The sequence below is a fragment of the Podarcis bocagei genome (assembly GCF_964188305.1).
Source record: "Podarcis bocagei genome assembly, chromosome: 17".
In the NCBI taxonomy this organism is placed as follows: domain Eukaryota; kingdom Metazoa; phylum Chordata; class Lepidosauria; order Squamata; family Lacertidae; genus Podarcis; species Podarcis bocagei.
In genome coordinates this window covers 3,092,197-3,109,809 of record NC_138143.1, presented here as the reverse complement: position 1 = coordinate 3,109,809, position 17,613 = coordinate 3,092,197, and the positions used below count along the sequence as shown (strand labels likewise).

Here is a 17,613-nt window from a genome sequence, read left to right as displayed (position 1 = left end):
AAGAAAAGGATGGCACTTTTTACCATATGTGGTGGGAATGTAAGAAAGTGAAGAGCTTCTGGGAATCAATATATAAAGAATTGAAAAAAATGTTGAAATATACATTTCCTAAAAAACCGGAGGCTTTTCTTTTAGGAATCATAGGAAATGAAATAAACAGAAAGGACTGTAAACTTTTCCAGTATGCAGTAACAGCGGCAAGAATATTATTGGCCCAGAGATGGAAACAGGAACAAGTACCTACTTTGGAGAAGTGGAGAATGAAGCTGATGGACTATGCAGAACTTGATAAAATGACAGGGAAGGACAGGAAAATTGGCTTCCAGGTGGAAAAATCAAAATTAGAAACAGAACTGTTAGAACCCAATACTAATAACTTGTCAAGAATGTATAACTTGCTGTTGAAATGGAATACACAAGATGAAACAGTGAAATCAGCCACGATAAAGTGGGCACAAGATATTGGTCATAACATTATGTTTGCTGACTGGGAACAGTTGTGGACCACCGGTATGAAATTTACGGCATGTAATGCCTTAAAGGAAAATATTATGAAAATGATTTATAGGTGGTACATGACCCCAGTCAAGCTTGCAAAAATTTACCACTTGTCTGATAATAAATGTTGGAAATGTAAAAAAACTGAAGGTACTTTTTTTCACCTTTGGTGGACATGCCCAAAGATTAAGGCTTTCTGGGAAATGATATATAATGAAATTAAAAAGGTATTTAAATATACCTTCCTTAAGAAACCAGAGGCCTTTCTCCTGGGCATTGTCAGCCAATTGGTGCCAAAGAAAGACAGAACATTCTTTATGTATGCTACAACAGCAGCAAGAATACTCATCGCAAAGTATTGGAAGACACAAGATCTACCCACCCTGGAAGAATGGCAGATGAAGGTGATAGACTACATGGGATTGGCAGAAATGACTGGCAGAATCCGAAACCAGGGAAAAGAGACGGCGGAAGAAGATTGGAAGAAATTTAAGATCTATCTTAAGAGACATTGTAAAATTAATGAGTGTTAAAATGTTGCGGCTATAGAAGTAAGCGTACTACAGCTGTAAATATTAGGTTAAAGGAAAAGAAAGGATTACAATTAGATTAAATTAAGGGTGAGGATTTGCTGAACGAAATATTTGAAATTGGAATGCAGAAAGGGGAGGTATGAGGAGGTCGGTGAAGTAAGTTTTAAGAGAATAAGGTTTTGAAATTATACTTGTTTGTTTTTGTGTGTGTTTGTTTGCATTGTGTTTGATCTTATAATTTGTGAAAATTCAATAATTTATTTTTTTAAAAAAAAAGATAAAATGACAGGGAAGATCAGATACCAACGAGATCAAAAGTTTATCGAGGACTGGGGAAAACTAGTCGAGTATTGGGGAGGGTTAAGTGATAATGAAATAACGTTTGCGGCATTTAAAGAAGTTATGTAAAAACTTAAGAAATATTGTAAGAAAGAAAAACAGGTGTGGATGGGTTTGTTAAAAGGCAATAGGAAATGTAGGAAATGTGTAACTAAAAAGTTTAATTCGGATGATTGTCAGAATGGCTGATGGAAGTCCAAAAAACGAGAAAATTTGTAAAGTGGAAATGTTTATCTATTTTTCTTTTGGTGAAAATTAATAAAAATATTATTTAAAAAAAGAGAAACACCTACTTAGGTCTTCATTTCTGTAGTGGGAGGAGTACCAATAGGCTATGCAAAGGCTAATGGAAAAAGTGAGCTGCAGTAGGAGAGAAGGAGGCTGCACAGAACCACAGAATTTCAGAGTTGGAAAGGACTCTGAAGGTTATCTAGTCCGACCCCCTGCAGTGCAGGAATCTCAAATATAGTATCCAAGACAGATGGCCATCCAGCTTCTGCTTTAAAATCACCAAGGAAGGAGAATCCACTACCGTCCAAGGGATCCTGTTCCATTGTCAAAAGGCTCTTACACCAGAAAGTTATTCCTGATGTTGAGTCAAAATCTCCTTTCTTGTAACATCAAGCCTTTGGTTCCCTCTGGAGCAGGTGAAAACAAGCTTGCTCCATCCTCCATTCAAGAGCCTTTTTGATAATTGAAGATGGCTATAACAGCTCATCTCAGTCTCCTCTTGTCCAGGCTAAATATCTCCAACTCCCTCAACCATTCCTCATAAGGCTTGGTTTCCAGACCCTTAATCATCTTGGTTGTCCTCCTCTGCACACGTTCCAGCTTGTCAATATCCTTCTTAAATTGTGATGCCCAGAACTAGGCACAGGGCTCTAGGTGTGCTCTGACCAGGGCAGAATAGAGCGGTACTATTAAGTCCCTTGAACATTATACTTCTGTTGATGCAACCTAGAATAGCGTTAGCTTTTTTGCTGTTGCATCACACTCTTGACTCATGTAGTAGATAGGTAGCCGTGTTGGTCTGCCATAGTCAAAATAAAAAAATTCCTTCCAGTAGCACCTTAAAGACCAACTAAGTTAGTTCTTGGTATGAGCTTTCGTGTGCATGCACACTTCTTCAGATACTTCTTCAGATATTCTTCAGATATTTCGTGTGCATGCACTTCTTCTTCAGATTTCGTGTGCATGCACACTTCTTCAGATACGGTATCTGAAGAAGTGTGCATGCACACGAAAGCTCATACCAAGAACTAACTTAGTTGGTCTTTAAGGTGCTACTGGAAGGAATTTTTTTATTTTGACTATGGCAGACCAACACGGCTACCTATCTACTACTGGAACCATGGAAGGCACCACATTGAGCCGTATGAAATGGAAGTCCATCAACCTCACCAAGAGGTATCTGAAGAAGTGTGCATGCACACGAAAGCTCATACCAAGAACTAACTTAGTTGGTCTTTAAGGTGCTACTGGAAGGAATTTTTTTATTTTGACTCTTGACTCATGTTCAGCTTGTGGTCCTCTAAGACCCCTAGATCTTTTTCACATGCCCTACTGGCATGCCCAGTGCTCCTTATCTTATATTTTTGCAGCTGGTTCTTCCTGCCTAAGTGAAGGACCTTACCTTTGTCCCTATTGAAATCCATTGTGTTAGTTTAGGCCCAGTTCTCCAAGCTTAGAGTCTGAACTCATGTTGCCATTGATCCTCTTCCTGGTTCACTGCAATACAGTAGCTGCCTTTCATACTTAAGGCTTAAATATCCCAGAGGAGCTCAAAGGCAATTTATGTTGATGCCTGATAGTTGTTTACGTGGAAGAGAAAAGCTGGGAGGAGGAGAGGCAGAATAAGCAGCCTGGTCAATTGTAAGTTTTACATTCAATTACAAACCAGGCTGCAGTCAAGAGCTGCTTTGGTCTCATGTGTGAAAACATAAATAGCCTTTTTGTTTCAGTAAGGTAACAGTCCTCGTGATTCTCATAGTACCATACACAACGTTTCTTTCCTCACCTGCTTCTTCACTGCCTTCCTCTACTTCCTCCTCCTCTTCCTCCCCACATTCCACCTGAGGAGAAAGCAGAGTGGGCATCACCAATGCACGTTTGAGTGGGATGGAGGGCAGAGCAGGAGAGACTGGACTTAATACAACAGTTTCTGTAGTATTTGCTGGCTATGTCTACAGATAGAGTGAGGAGAGAGGAGTGTCCAATTCAGCCTTTATGACCTTCAGGACTAAGGCAGGAAACTTCACCACCCTGGACTTGGGCAGACTGTCCCCACCCTAGAGGTGGGGGGTGGGCACTTCCTCAGGAGGGTTCAAGCGTGAGGCTGCCTTAGACGTGCGTGTGTTTGGGTGTGTAATGGGGGGGTGAGATCTGAATGCAAGAGAGAGATCCTTCTCAAAAGTTTCCAGGCTGTCACCCATTGCACAAGTGACTGTTGTGCTTGCACGAGGGCCTGTGCAGAGAAGGGCATGACAAGCACTTCTGCCTTGTACATGCGCGTGCATGCAGCATGCAGCTCAATTCAGGATGCATTTTTTCCTGCCAGGGGCACTTCCAGATCTCCTTTTTATTGGGGATCCATGACAATCTGTGTTCATGATGGTTTCCGAGCAGTTGTACTCAATCCTACTTTTAATCCTGTCTGTGCCTGGAGAAGCTTTGGGGCAGACGCACTGCTTCATTTCTAGCCAGCTTCAGTAGCTTCCTGCTGAAATCCTGTAATTTTTCGTACCATAAATGCTCTAGGATTTATTTTGTCCCACTTTTGTTGTGCTATGGGGTAAGAGTGCCTCTCTAAACAGCAATAATACAGTAACACTGGGAAAACATGCCAGAATAACAAGTAAAGCGGAAGGATGTGGTTCAGTATAAATCCACCACTATTGCACTATTATTGTACCAATGATACGCCTGCGAAGAAAGAAAAAGGCCCTGGTCTTCTACAACCTGCAGAGTCTGTTTTATCACCAAGCAAGAAAGATGAGGAGTCAGCCACAAAAAATATGACAGGAAAAACACGCCTTCTTCATATGTCTACTTCATCCATGTCTAAAGCAGGCTGCGGGGGGGGGGCAGTCTAAGCAACACCAATTCTTATATTAAAATAGATGTGTGGATGAGAGGAGGTGAATTCTCTTCTTTACCACTCCATTCCTACCAGAGCTTTTCTCCTCAGCCCATCACACTTTTACCATCAGAACAGTGCTGAGAGAACAGTGTGCTGAGCCTAACTCACCTTCATGGTCCTTTTGTTGTAAAAATTAGACCTCCCAGTTCCTGTTTTTGATTCAAACAGAACAGATGTGTGAGCTGCAAACATGGCTGCACTGCCTCATTTACTTCAGCCCTTTAAGGAGGAGCAGGGCAAGTTACCTCCATGCAACCTGTTGAGCCACTACAGCTCTCCATCATGTGACTAAAAGCTAGCAAGCCAGTTCACACATGCACACCTGGTTGAGGCCTGTACTTACGAGAAATAGGCAGAAGAGGGCACTCTCTCAGAGGCTGAAGCAGACATGATGCAAAGGCCATAATTAAATCTCCAGGCCTTTCTTTGTCCCCTACCCCCTTAAAAGCAGCCACAGCAATGGCTCCAGTTACCGTATTTTTCGCCCTATAGGACGCACTTTTTCCCCTCCAAAAATGAAGGGGAAATGTGTGTGCGTCCTATGGGGCGAATGCAGGCTTCAGGAGAGCCCCACCGCCAGCCCCACAAGCTCGGGGGACAGCGGGGAGGCACAGCGCGCCCAGGCTTAGCTTCGTGCAGCTCTCCGCAAGCCGTGGGAGCCTGGCGCTGGGCTCCCACGCTTGCGGAGAGCTGCATGTTCTGGGGGCTGGGGTCGGGGGAAGCTCGGGCTTCCCCAGCCCCGCGCCTGCGGGGAAATAATTTTTTTCCCTTTATTCCCCCCCCCAAAAAAATTAGGTGCGTCCTATGGGCCGGTGTGTCCTATAGGGCGAAAAATATGGTATCATAAGAGATGATGTGGTGGGTGTTTACCATTCCCCTGTGCCATTTTTGGATCTGACCCCACTCCATTGAAGCTGTCATGAGCCCCAGGGGTGGGGGTGGGGGGATGGAGCTTTAGGTACCTGGATGAAGCCTGTATTTGGGTGGAGGATAAAGGTAAAGGTAAAGGGACCCCTGACCATTAGGTCCAGTTGTGGGGTTGCGGCGCTCATCTCGCTTTATTGGCCAAGGGAGCCGGTGTACAGCTTCCAGGTCATATGGCCAGCATGACTAAGCCGCTTCTGGCGAACCAGAGCAGTGCACGGAAACGCCGTTTACCTTACCGCTGGAGCGGTACCTATTTATCTACTTGCACTTTGACGTGCTTTCGAACTGCTAGGTTGGCAGGAGCAGGGACTGAGCAACAGGAGCTCACCCCATCACGGGGATTCGAACCCGTGTCCCTCTGGGTGGAGGATAGGGGGTCATAATAGCTGTGTGTGTGGTGGGGGATGGGGAGTGGGGGGTTGCATGAAGGGGTGCTCAGTCTTGCAAGTCTTTGCCTGAAGTCTGAAGTGGCACAGCCCAGAAACAGGCTGTGTTTCTTTACAGTGCAATCCTTACATCTGGTCCATGCTGCTAGACAGGGTTAGGTTGAAGTGCCAATGACCTTCTGCAGGTGGCGACTTTTGGTACTCAGTAGGGTAGGAAGCTTCCACCAGTGGCAGATTGTGGAAATTCTCCAAATGGGTCTTAGCAGGCTACCAGTGGCACAGCAAAATCTGAACCAAAACCCCTTCTGCCCTGGCCAGCACCATGCAGAATCCATTCTGGCTTGTCCTGGACAGGGGAGGAGGTGCTGAGTGCTTTCTCTTTTAGCTGCCACTGGCCAGCAGCCGCCAGCCGGGTTTCAAGTGCAGTGGTTGATCTGCTGCTCCCTGGGCAAAATTCAGATCATTCTGTTAGTGAACTAGCCCATAAAGACACATAGAAATCAGCTGGCTAAGGCTGATGGAAGTTGTAGACCAAAACCTCAGGAGGACATCGGGTTGGCAAAAGCTGCCTTAGACAGAAAGTTATACATCTATTACTCATGTGGAATTGCTGCCTACTGATCTGTGGGAGGACTACTTGCATCTCTAAAAGCAACAAGGTCAGAAATGAAGGTCAGGGTTTCAGTTCTCACCTTCACATTTTTCTCTTCTTCTTTCTCATTGCTCTGCTCCCCCTCTGCTGGTGCCTCTCTGAATTGTGGCAGGGAAGAGGGGGAAGAGGAGAGTTATAGAAAAGGGTAGAAAGGAAAATCTAGACTCTGCCTCAGGGGGAGGAGGACCCAAGGGGGAGGCGGGCTTCTTTAAATGTGCCCTTTCTTTCAGAACAAAATCATCAGAAGGAAGCCTTACAATGAGCAATTTAAAAACAATACAAATAAAAACAACGCTAGAAACTGAGCAACATTTGGTCAGTTCACTCTCTTCTCCAACCTCCCCCCCCCCTTAGATTACAGTTCTCACTTTTCCTTGTGTTCCCCCTCCTTGGAGGTATTGATGTTGTCGCCATCTGCCAGATTGTCCACAGCAATGGCCAAGAAGACATTGAGCAGAATATCTGGGGTTGAAAGTTCAGAAAAATGTAACCTGATGCAATGGGGTAATAACCACCCCGAGCCAACACACCCTCAGGATGAGGGCTGTGCCCCCGTTAAAGACATGGGAACAGATTAATCAGTTTTATTTGTTCATTCTAGCAATCAAGTCTATATAAACTGTAAAAGCAATAGTTCTGAAAGAAGTTGTATACTATTATTTGCTGTTAGATTATGCACTAGTGTATCCTAGTCAGCATCCTCTTAGGAGAGGCATTTCATCCTGTGCGTGAGGGAAGTGAGAATGTCTCTTGCTAGATGATGCTCCTCATCTGCAGTTTCATAAGCATTTAAAAAGAATATATGCTGCCCAATCAAACCATGTATCCCAGCATTCACAGATGCAAATGCCCTTACTCCTGCTACCTGCCCTGTACCCAATCCCTATTTAACCACTGCAGTAGAAACCACTATTCCATCCTAATGTAACCATGGGAAGGTCAGCTTGATTTCTAACTTCAGGGTCTGGAAAGGTGAGGACCTGAATTAAATTTGGGGGCCCGACTCAGCAATTTCTCATCAGCAATATAGCAGCCTAGCATCAATCCTCTTGGACTTAAGGTCCATTAATCTTCACTGCCAACTGAACAATCAAAGGATACAGTTGCCGCAAATGAAGAGGATGATGAAATAGACACAGACCAGCATACCTGGGAAATAGGGGCCGCCATAGGCCATGATCCCATCATACATCACTGCATTCCAGTCCTCCCCTGTCAGGATCTGTGGCATGAGCAAAGGGAACAGCAAATATAATTAAGATTGTTCCACAATTAAATGTTGTTTTTAAACTACTTATTTAAAGTACTTATATGCTGCCCGCCAATACATTTATCCCAATACATTTATTACAATGCAATTTAAAACAAATCAATAATAAAATCAATTAGAGGTAATAAATAATGTAATTAGCACAACGCTCAACTCTACAGCAGTGTTCTTTGTGGTATTCCGGGGATGGGGAACTTGTGACACTCCAGATGAATGCAAGTAAATACTCATTGTCATATAATCATCCCGTAAACAAATCAGAATATGTGCTTAATAAAGACCAGACCCAAGACTTGCTCATACTTTCTCATCTTGCTGCTTTCCCCTGGGGAAAACCCACTCTTAGTGCTCAGCTGGAGCAAACAGCAATTTAAGTTTCCCCCAGACTGAGATTTGCTCCGAGTTAAAGAGTGAGTTTTCCCTCGGAAAGGAAGCAGGGCAAGGAGAAAACTACTCGGTCAGACTCATGCTTTCTAGGCATGGGATAAACAGAAGTGTGAAAGAACCCTTCGTCTAACCACCAAGTAAATTTTGTGCAAGCAAATTAGGATGACTGTGAACAAACGAGTAATCGCTTATGTTAAATTCTTGGAAATATTTAGGGACTATGAGATAGTTCAGATTGTGAGCTTAAAATATAACATAATAAAATATTCAGAAACAGTATAAACATGAGCCGATCTTTGTATATATCAGCTTCCTACCATCTGAATCTCTCTTGCTTATAGCCCCTAAACGGCTAGCAGCACCTTACTCTAAAGGAGCTGATAAGAACTTGGATCTTAGAATATGGTATCCTATTTTCAACTACTGAAATCTCAATACCTAGCCTCTGTAATACGGTAAGAAATGTTTCACAACTATTGTTGCTTATCCTAGTGGGTATGCTTTATATTTTTATATCCATGTGTTATTAGAAGCATTTGTTTAGTAATAAAAATAGAAGATGAAATCAAATATTCTCTTGTACCTGGTTACTGTATACAAAACCAAAATTGAACCTGACACAGTTTTAGGTATGCACTTTGTTAAAGTGCTTTTATCAGCTCCAGGTGGTAAATTGGCAGCCTAGGGCTTCCAAAAGACTGTGATTATATACTGAGAACACAAAGTCTAAATTCATGACACCATACATGTCTTTCTTTCCCTATCAACACTTAAACACCCAGAAAGCTAGGACCAGTCACAGTTTTGTGTTGCTTCTCCCACAGAATGTATAATTAATATTATTATAATTGTGGTGATGAGGTGGGGTAAACCAAGGCCTGTATTTTTAGAATTTTAGGGTCAGCTAAATTAGAAGTGATTATGGCGTAGAGATCTGAGGGCAAGAATTGAAAGCTTAATGTAGATTGAAAGGATCTCTTTATTTTTGCTGTGAAACCACTACACCCCAACTGTTTTACTTCTGGTGGGACATATTTCCCATTTTGGAGTCCCAACCAAGAAAGAAGAGAACTGAGGTGCAGAGGTTAATAGGGTTAAAAGCTCAGGTTGGCGCAGGGAGCCTGCCCACCTGCTCCTTCCTTATATGGAATTGGCCACAGAGCCGATGTGAGCATACTAGTTTTGCCTCTCGTTCTGTAACGGATACCCATTAAAACTGTAACATGTGATTCTATGGAACTTTAAGCTCTTTTTTCTTCTGTGCACCAGGGTCAACAACCCTTCAATTATTGAAGGGATCACACTGCTTCCTTGTACTGTTCTTTAAGTCTGTTTCAAGTAGTAGTAGTAGTAGTAGTAATAATAATAATAATAATAATAATAATAATAATAATAATAATAATAATGGGGTGGGGAAGTTGACAGGATTGGGATCCAAGTGGGAAATAAGGGGCTTCAACCATTTGTCCCTTACATAGCCCAGTCCCCAGCAAGAACCAAAACCTGTCGAAGGCTGGTCCCAGCCACCCCACTTGTACCCCATGCGTGCTTTTACCTGGAAGACTGTGAGCAAGGCCTGGGGGAACGTGTCAAAAGTACTGCGCTTGGTCTGGGTCTCATCAAAGTTGAACTTGCCCCCAAAAAGCTGCATGCCCAGCAATGAGAAGATGATAATGAAGAGGAAAAGCAAGAGCAGCAAGGACGCGATGGACTTCATGGAGTTCAGCAAGGAGGCCACGAGGTTGCTCAGCGAGGCCCAGTGCCTGGAAAGCAAGCCAGGGATGGATAAATGGGTCGAGGGACTTGGGACACTTCAGCTCACAGGTAAGAACCAGCACTACTAGAAGAGGGATGGGGAAACTGGCCTCGCTGGCCTCCAACTCTCACCAGGCCCTGCTAGTACGGCCAATAGTCAAGGGACAATGGGAGCTGTACTCCAAGAACATCTGCAGGGCAACAGGCTCCCCTCCCCTGATGAAGAGGAAGCAGATGTAAATTGATCTTAGCTTCTGCGGGAAGAGGCTAATATAAGTGCAATAAGTACATACTGACCACCTGCCTAGGGTCCTATAGTAATATATCTTCAAGCCATAAGCAAATCAACCTGAATTTTCTAGCAGGCAACCACCTTGAATTAAGCTAACCCTGATTGCATGCCCCAGTCCTAAGCAATGCCACCCAATCACCCATGACTACGACCACCACCTGACCTGGTGACTTTGAAGATCCGTAAGAGGCGGACACAGCGAAGCACAGAGATTCCAAGAGGTTGCATGATCTCAAACTCTACCAAGACAGTCTCCAGGATTCCACCACATACCACAAAACAATCAAAGCGGTTGAAGAAGCTGACAAAATAGGCCTGTAGTCCCAGGCTGTACATCTTCAACAGCATCTCCATGGTGAACAGCGATAACAGTACTTTGTTAGCATAAGCTGTGGCAAGAAAGAGTAGAGGGTCAACAACAGGTATATGGGACAGCCTTATGCTCCTAGTCCTCAATGTTAATTAAGTACCACACAGTACACTGGGTGTCAGACAGACTGGAGGACAGATGCTTCTTCACAGTTTCCATCTGCAAAATGGGAATAATATGATGAAGACTCAAAATATTTTGAGCTGGATGAAAATGGCAGAGCAGAGAGGAGTAAATGGAGACTCCTCAGCTCTCCATTTGACCATCTTCTGCACTTCCCTGTTGATCCTTCTCTACAGAGTAACTCACATATACAAGGCACTTTGGAATGGGTGGGGATGAGATCAGCTGCCCAAGTATTTTTCAGCAAGCCTACAAGTTTGAAACAGGGATGGTCAACTGGTAACCCGCAAACTAGACTGACCAAGCAGCTGTAGGATTTATATCATGCATTTCCAAACAATTCATGCATATCAGCTCAAGTATGGGCAATTTCAATATTCTCAGGGACCATCTCATTTGTTCTCCAGACATCAGTCCATCCAGAGGTAGAAAATCCACACAGATGTGTAAGTGGTCATGCTCCATATCAAAGCTGGTGTCAGTTAGGATTTCCAGTTATGAAGCACATGTGCTCAGGGCAGGCAATGCATTGCATACAAACATATGCAGTTACATATTACATACTCGGCACACATAAATCTAAAGAGAGGAATGTAAAATATCTGAATATCTGTGTTTCTTATGGCTTGGACATGTTTTTCTTTTACTTGCAAATAGAACTGTGGGCAAAGTTTTCGCTATGTCTTGGTAAAGGTTTGTTAGGGCAGGAAAGAGCCAGATAAAATTGCCTTACAATAGGGATGGAGAAACGGTGCCCCTTGAGGCATCAGTGGGTTCCCTTTACCCCCCCCCCAGCCAGCACATGCTGCCCAGTGTCAGGTCACGGATGGTGGAAGTTAAAAGTCCAGCAACACCTTGAGGATCATGGTTCAGCCACTCCTGCTACAGAACAGGAACAGTAGATGGCAGTCAAGAATTTCTAAACCAGTGTGTCAGTGTGTGGTTTTGTTTAAGAGAAGTGGAACAACCGAATTTTGTTTCCCCCAAAAAATCAATAGTTGGGGAAGGGAGGCAACAACCCCCACCTCCCACCTCAGCCAGTTGTATATTAAAAATTAATTCAAAACCATGTTCCTGCTTCTCAGTCCTGACCACAATCACTAAGCTACCCTCGTAGGCCACATCCATACCATACATTATCCGCTTTAAACGGTGATGGTGCTCCAAAGAATCCTGGGAACTGTAGTTTGTTAAGAGTGTGGGGAGTTGTTAGGTGACCCCTGTTCCCTCACAGAGCTACAATTTCCAGAGTGGTTTAACAGTCAATCCCCCTTTAAATGCATAGTGCAGAGGGGCCTTAGAGGCTCTCCCTGCTCTGCGCTAACCCCTGGACAAGACTCCCTTGCTGGCGCTAGTATACATTCCCTGTGTCTTGCAACCCTACCTTGGATTTGCGTGAGCCAATCAGGCTGATTGTAATGCTCAGAGGCAATTGTGAGAGTGTTGAGAAAGACAAGGAGCAGGACCATCCAGTAGAAAGAGACGGATTTGACAGCCAGGCGACATTTCTTCCGGAAGAGACGGTTGATGCGTCGCACTCGGCGGCTGCAGCAGAGGGGGGATGGGGGGGACAGATATCACTGATGAGAGCCAGAGAGCAGGAGAGCCCTGGGCAGAGGGGAAGGCAGCTTTCATCCTACTCACCCAAATTTGGTCTTGGAGAGCTTGCCTCTGTGGAAGACAGGAGAAATTCAACAAGAGAATTAAACACAACTCTCTCTCAGCTGCAGTTGAAAGCTGAGAAATTACAAATTGATCAAGGATATAGGGGCAGCAGTTCTTAGAGGAGGCTCACAGACGCTGTCAGCATTTCACATTTCACAGATATCCCAAACCCAAATTAGGGTTGCCAGGTGGCACCCCCCAACATTTTATTTATTGATTTATTTTGCTAGCCTTTATGCTACACCTTTAACTGCAACCTGACAGGCAGAAATGAAGCAGATGGAAAATGTCTCCCATCACTGCATCTTCATGCCAAGAAAAGATTGCAGGCAAAAACACTAAAAAATAGCCTATCTCTTTCTGTTTCTACTATCAGAAAGTAAATATAGGACCGTAGCTAGAAGAATCACCTTCTAAAGTTATCTCAGCTTTACCACAGTTGCTCAGTTTTATGATCTGGGCTGGAATCTGACCTTCTTGTAACCACTGGGTTAAGCCACGGTGCACAGAGGTTAAAGCAACAATCAAGAGTTGGGCCAGCCCAACAATGTGTCTCCCCCTCTGCCCATCTCTATTCTGCCCTACCCTAGCAATTAGTTTCTCATGTTCAGCTGCCAGGGGTGCCCCTACTATGAGGCAAGATGAGGCAGTTGCCCGAGAAAGCATATTTTGAGTGCTATTAAGGGAGAAAGAGTGGGACAGCGGGTGGTACCTAGACCTGCCAATGGAAGCCACTGCAAGGGCTTCTGCTTTTCTTCCCCTCGCCTCCCCCCATTTCTCCCTCCTCCTCGCCAAATTGGCTCCAGCAGAGATCAGGATAACCCCCAGAACAGTGTACAGGGGGACGAGAGGGCAGATTATTCCACCAGGCAAGCAGGAATGCTTGCACTGACAGAGTAATCTGCTTAGCATTATTCTGAATTCCTCCCAGCAAGAAGCAACATATGGGACCCAATCCACTTGGACTTTCTCATGTGCAAATCCTACTAAAATGAATATAAGCTGCTGAAGAGCACTGATAAATTGTGCCATATTAAATCACAGGGGTAAAGGAACTGCGTCATGTTTAACTTAAGGGCCTAAAAATGCCTTAGACTGGTTCCAGCCACTGCTACATTCTTGGCAAGACACACTCGCCCTTCAGTCCTGATTTGGGCACCATTACAAAGCACTCTTGCCTGAAAGGAGAGAACACACTGTGGTAAACAGGAGGACGTGGTCAGCGATGTAGGTTAGGTTCAAACTATGAAGCACTTTCTAGGCTTATTTTAAACCTAGAATCAAAGCTATCTGGATGGTAAAGTTGCAGCCTCTCTACATTTGCCCATAGTCTTGTTTTCAGGACACTGAGCTAATCCGCTCAGCTGCCTAGCTGCCACTGCTGCTGCAGGTGCTCAGCTGCCTACCTCTACCACTCCTCCATCTCTTCTATTTTACACGGAGTATGTGATGTCACTGTGGTACTCAGCCTCCCTCATTCAGCATGGAAACAGAGGAGGAGGCAGAGTGGCGCAGCAGCACACCATCATTGGCAGAGAGGAGAACTGTCAGAGCATCGCAGCAGCAGCGCCCACCTGCCTTCTTGCTTGTCAGCCCGCCCACTTGACATCATGCAAGACCACCTGCCCAGGTGACTGAGCCCAGACTAGACCTGGAAGAAGAGGGCAGCAGCAACAGGAGTGCCTTCCGTAAGCTTCAGCTGCTGGTGGCCCAGCTGTGCCTCTAACTTCCGTTGTCTACACTCTGGTAACCTCTGGGTTAGATTACTGCAATACATTCTATGTGGGGCTGCCTCTGAGGATGGTTCAGAAACTTCTGCTGGTGCGGAATTCAGCAGCCAGGTTGCTCATTGGGGCAAGACAACTTGAGCATATAATGCCAATCCTGGCCTGACTGCAGTGGCTGAGAGTTTCTGGGGTCAATTCAAAGTGCTGTTTTTTACCCACAAAGCCTTTAAAGAGCTCAGGACCACAATGCCTCAAGGACCATCTCTCCCCATATGAAGTGACCCAGACCCTGCAACCATCGCCAGAGGCCTCCACAGAAAATCCAGAGGTGGCAACATGAGAGCAGACCTTTTCTACAGTGGCTCCCCAGTTGTGGAAGGCTCTCCCCAGGGCCTAAATCATCATGATTTAGGCGCCAGGCAAAAACGTTCCTCTTCTCCTAGGCCTTGGCATCTTAAATTGGGGGCGGGGTACTGTTTTTGTTTGTTAATACATTATGTAATTTTGTGGGTGTGTTTGGGGTTTTTTTGGTAAACTCCCCTGTGAGTCAACCCCAACCCAAAGAAACTGAAAATGTAACATTACTGTACTAATCGATTCTGCCCCCCCCCTTTGACTAAGGAAACTCACAAACTCACAAACACACATCGCAGCAATTGTTCTGGTGATGCTCTTCCTCCCCAACATTCTCCGTATTCACTGAGGTGGTTTCACTGGCAGGGAGACTGGCTGGGGAGAGAGAAAAGCAAGTGGGATTTTCAAAAACAGCACAAACCACATTAAAGTCAGTGTTGTGGCATCAAAACCACAACACTGACTTCCCTTCAGCATCATGAATGTGACACTGGTCACATTCATCATAAGAGTAGGTTGAAAGTTTGAAAAGTTAAAATTTTGGCTGAATTAATGAAATAAAGCAAAATGCCTTTTGTTTCCATTGCTACCACCTCTGTTGCAGTGACAGTGGTGCTGAAATTCCCAGTTGCCATTGGCTGGGGCCACCATTTTGCTTTCCCCATAATGCCCTTGTGAGTGATGCATGTCATCATGTGACATTATTCCAGGGGAATTATAGGGGGGCGGGAATGGCATCTGCCAACAGCTGTCCACTGGGAGCTGCATAATGCAGACCAGAGGGAGGAGGGAGTCCATCTCTGAGACAGAAAATTCACTGCACTCCAAAACATCCCACAACATGAGCTCAGCCCAACACAAGAAATTCGCTTTTGTTGTTGTTCCCAAATGTACTTCTAAGGCTGAATACAAAAACGGTTTTTTAAAAAGTAAGAAGTAGTTTGAAAAACCCTTCTCTTCCAATGGTGTACACATACTGCCACCTCTTATTAAACAAGTTTTGCAGGTGTTCGAAACAATTCAAAAAACTGCTTATCAAGAGGCAAAAATCAGGAAATGTGTAACCATATTAAGCATTTTCAAACTGCATTCAACTTTGGAAGACAAAAACCTGTCTCCAGCTTAAGCATGAAGATGGATGTAACATAAAAAGAAAATATGAATGAAATCAAAGTAGGCTGTGGATGAAGCATAGGTGGGGGATTGGACAGAAATACATGATACGTTTTGAATATATATTTTTCTGCTTAGCTCTTAAAGAGAATGAAACATGGCTACTTATGGAAGAAAATGAGGAAATTACTGTGGGTGTCGGTGGAGTGACTGCTGTATCTGAACCATTTCTTCTTCTTCTTCTCCGTCAGGTCTGCCACAGTCACGCCTTCCATAAGCAAGGCAGGGATGAATGACATGATGGAGGGATGAATAGGAAAGGAAATAATTTAGGGAAAGGGGTAAATGAATGAAGAATAACAAACTAATGTGAGTTACATAACAAAGACAATGGAGAAAAGTGGACAAGTTTCTCTCGCTCTCTTCAGATTCCTTTTTCTTATGTCAAAGTTGCCAAGATTAAAGAAAGAAGCAAGGGCTCCTCCATCCCCGATTTGCACTTCCTAGTACTGAAAGCTACAGGGGCAGACTTGCGCTTTCTGGGGATGTACATCCAGGGGCGAACGAAGGCATAGCGACACCCGGGACGGGGCTAAGCGGGTGCATGTGTGGCGTCGCTCCACATGCACCGTATGTAGCGACACCGCACATGCGCTGTACATAGCAGTTTGCCAGTGGCGCCGCTCCAGCGCTGTATGGATGGTGCCAGGATCCTCTGCTTGCGGCTGCAGCCACGAACGGAGGATCCTCCACATGTGGCTGTGGCTGCGTGATGGCTGCTTGCACTGCGGTGGCAGCGCAAGTCCCCGCAGGGTGCCTTCTTGTCACGCCCCCCCCCCAGACAGGGCACCTGGGTTGCACCGCCCCCCCCGCACCCCCATTGCGACCCCACTGTGTACACCCCACTAAGCTCCATCCAAACAAGTGGGTGTGACACAGTCATGAACCTTTATGAAGGTACAATCCATATTTTTCATCATATTTCAGTGGAAATGTTAAAACTGATCAAAAACATTATTTTAAAGTAGTGTTGAACAAATTCTTAGAAGTTTACTAAAAAGTGTTTTAGTGCTAACTAACAGATCAGCAGAGAAAAACGGGCACTAAAATGGTGCTGATTGAAAAGGCAACATGTCGTTTTTAATTCTAAAAAAGGAAATTTTCGCTAGAGCACTTTCCCCTCATTTATCTATTTATATAGCTGTGTCTAAAATAGACATAAGGAAACAACAAAGGAGGGGGTGAAGGCAGTGGGAAGCAGGGGGAACACTTGCGATTATTTTCATTACACGTACCTGTGCTATTTTTCTAGAAAAAATGGTGCTAGTAATTACCATGTTTTCCTTGTTTTCTTATAATGGCTATGGTACCCACCTGAGAGGTGCCGGAACTAAGTTCCTGTGAGTTCTGGCTTTAAAAAGCCCTGATATATACTTTGCCTTAATTACAATAGGTCCATGCTTTAAAGCTCTGTGTCTGAGCTCTCTCTCTCTCTTGCTCCAGAGCTTTCCCTGTGAAAACCCACTCTTTACTGCTGAATTGGAGTAAACGGCAATCTGCTGAAACCTGTATTGCTTTTTGTCATGCTTCAGCTTTAAAGAGCAGGTTTTCACAAGGAAACCTGTGCCTGGAAAGAGCAGGGCTAAAGGTAAGTGTGGATAAGCTCCAGTTGGAGCACACTGGGACTCCTCAAGTTGCCTCCATTTCTGAGAGGGTAGTCAGAGAGGCAGAAGGGTGAAAGGACCAAGATTCTCCAAATTTGTCCTCAGCTGACTGGGGAGGGAATACAGATGAGCTGAATAGGAGACTCATAAATATCTGTCTACTCACAATGCTGACCTTAGTTGCTCTTACCACTTGCTCAGCGACCCCAAAGTAACTAATGAGGTCCCAATGAACTAATTAACTCAGCGCCAGGGGTTTTACCCTTGGAACTCTCTTCCATTTTCCCTTGCTGCAAATTATAGCCATGGGGAAGGGTACGCACAAGTAAAAGCATGCTACTAATTGGCCAATTCTGGGCATTGCTGAAGGAAAGAGCACAACCCCTGTATCCCTTCCCTCAGCAAAAGGCAGAGGGAGA

At 44.7% G+C, this 17,613-nt stretch overlaps 1 protein-coding gene across 1 annotated transcript in view; it reads right to left on the bottom strand.

The window, feature by feature from the left end:
- CACNA1F (calcium voltage-gated channel subunit alpha1 F) overlaps positions 1–17,613 on the bottom strand; it is a 75,141-nt gene that overhangs the window by 43,476 nt on the left and 14,052 nt on the right. The window contains exons 10-19 of the mRNA XM_081177321.1: positions 15,721–15,798; positions 14,702–14,792; positions 12,316–12,342; positions 12,056–12,216; positions 10,342–10,567; positions 9,687–9,894; positions 7,576–7,696; positions 6,843–6,936; positions 6,515–6,572; positions 3,388–3,442 (exon numbers count right to left, since the gene is read on the bottom strand). Of these exons, the coding sequence (XP_081033447.1) occupies positions 3,388–3,442; positions 6,515–6,572; positions 6,843–6,936; positions 7,576–7,696; positions 9,687–9,894; positions 10,342–10,567; positions 12,056–12,216; positions 12,316–12,342; positions 14,702–14,792; positions 15,721–15,798 (1,119 nt within the window). The remainder of the gene's footprint in view (positions 1–3,387; positions 3,443–6,514; positions 6,573–6,842; positions 6,937–7,575; positions 7,697–9,686; positions 9,895–10,341; positions 10,568–12,055; positions 12,217–12,315; positions 12,343–14,701; positions 14,793–15,720; positions 15,799–17,613) is intronic.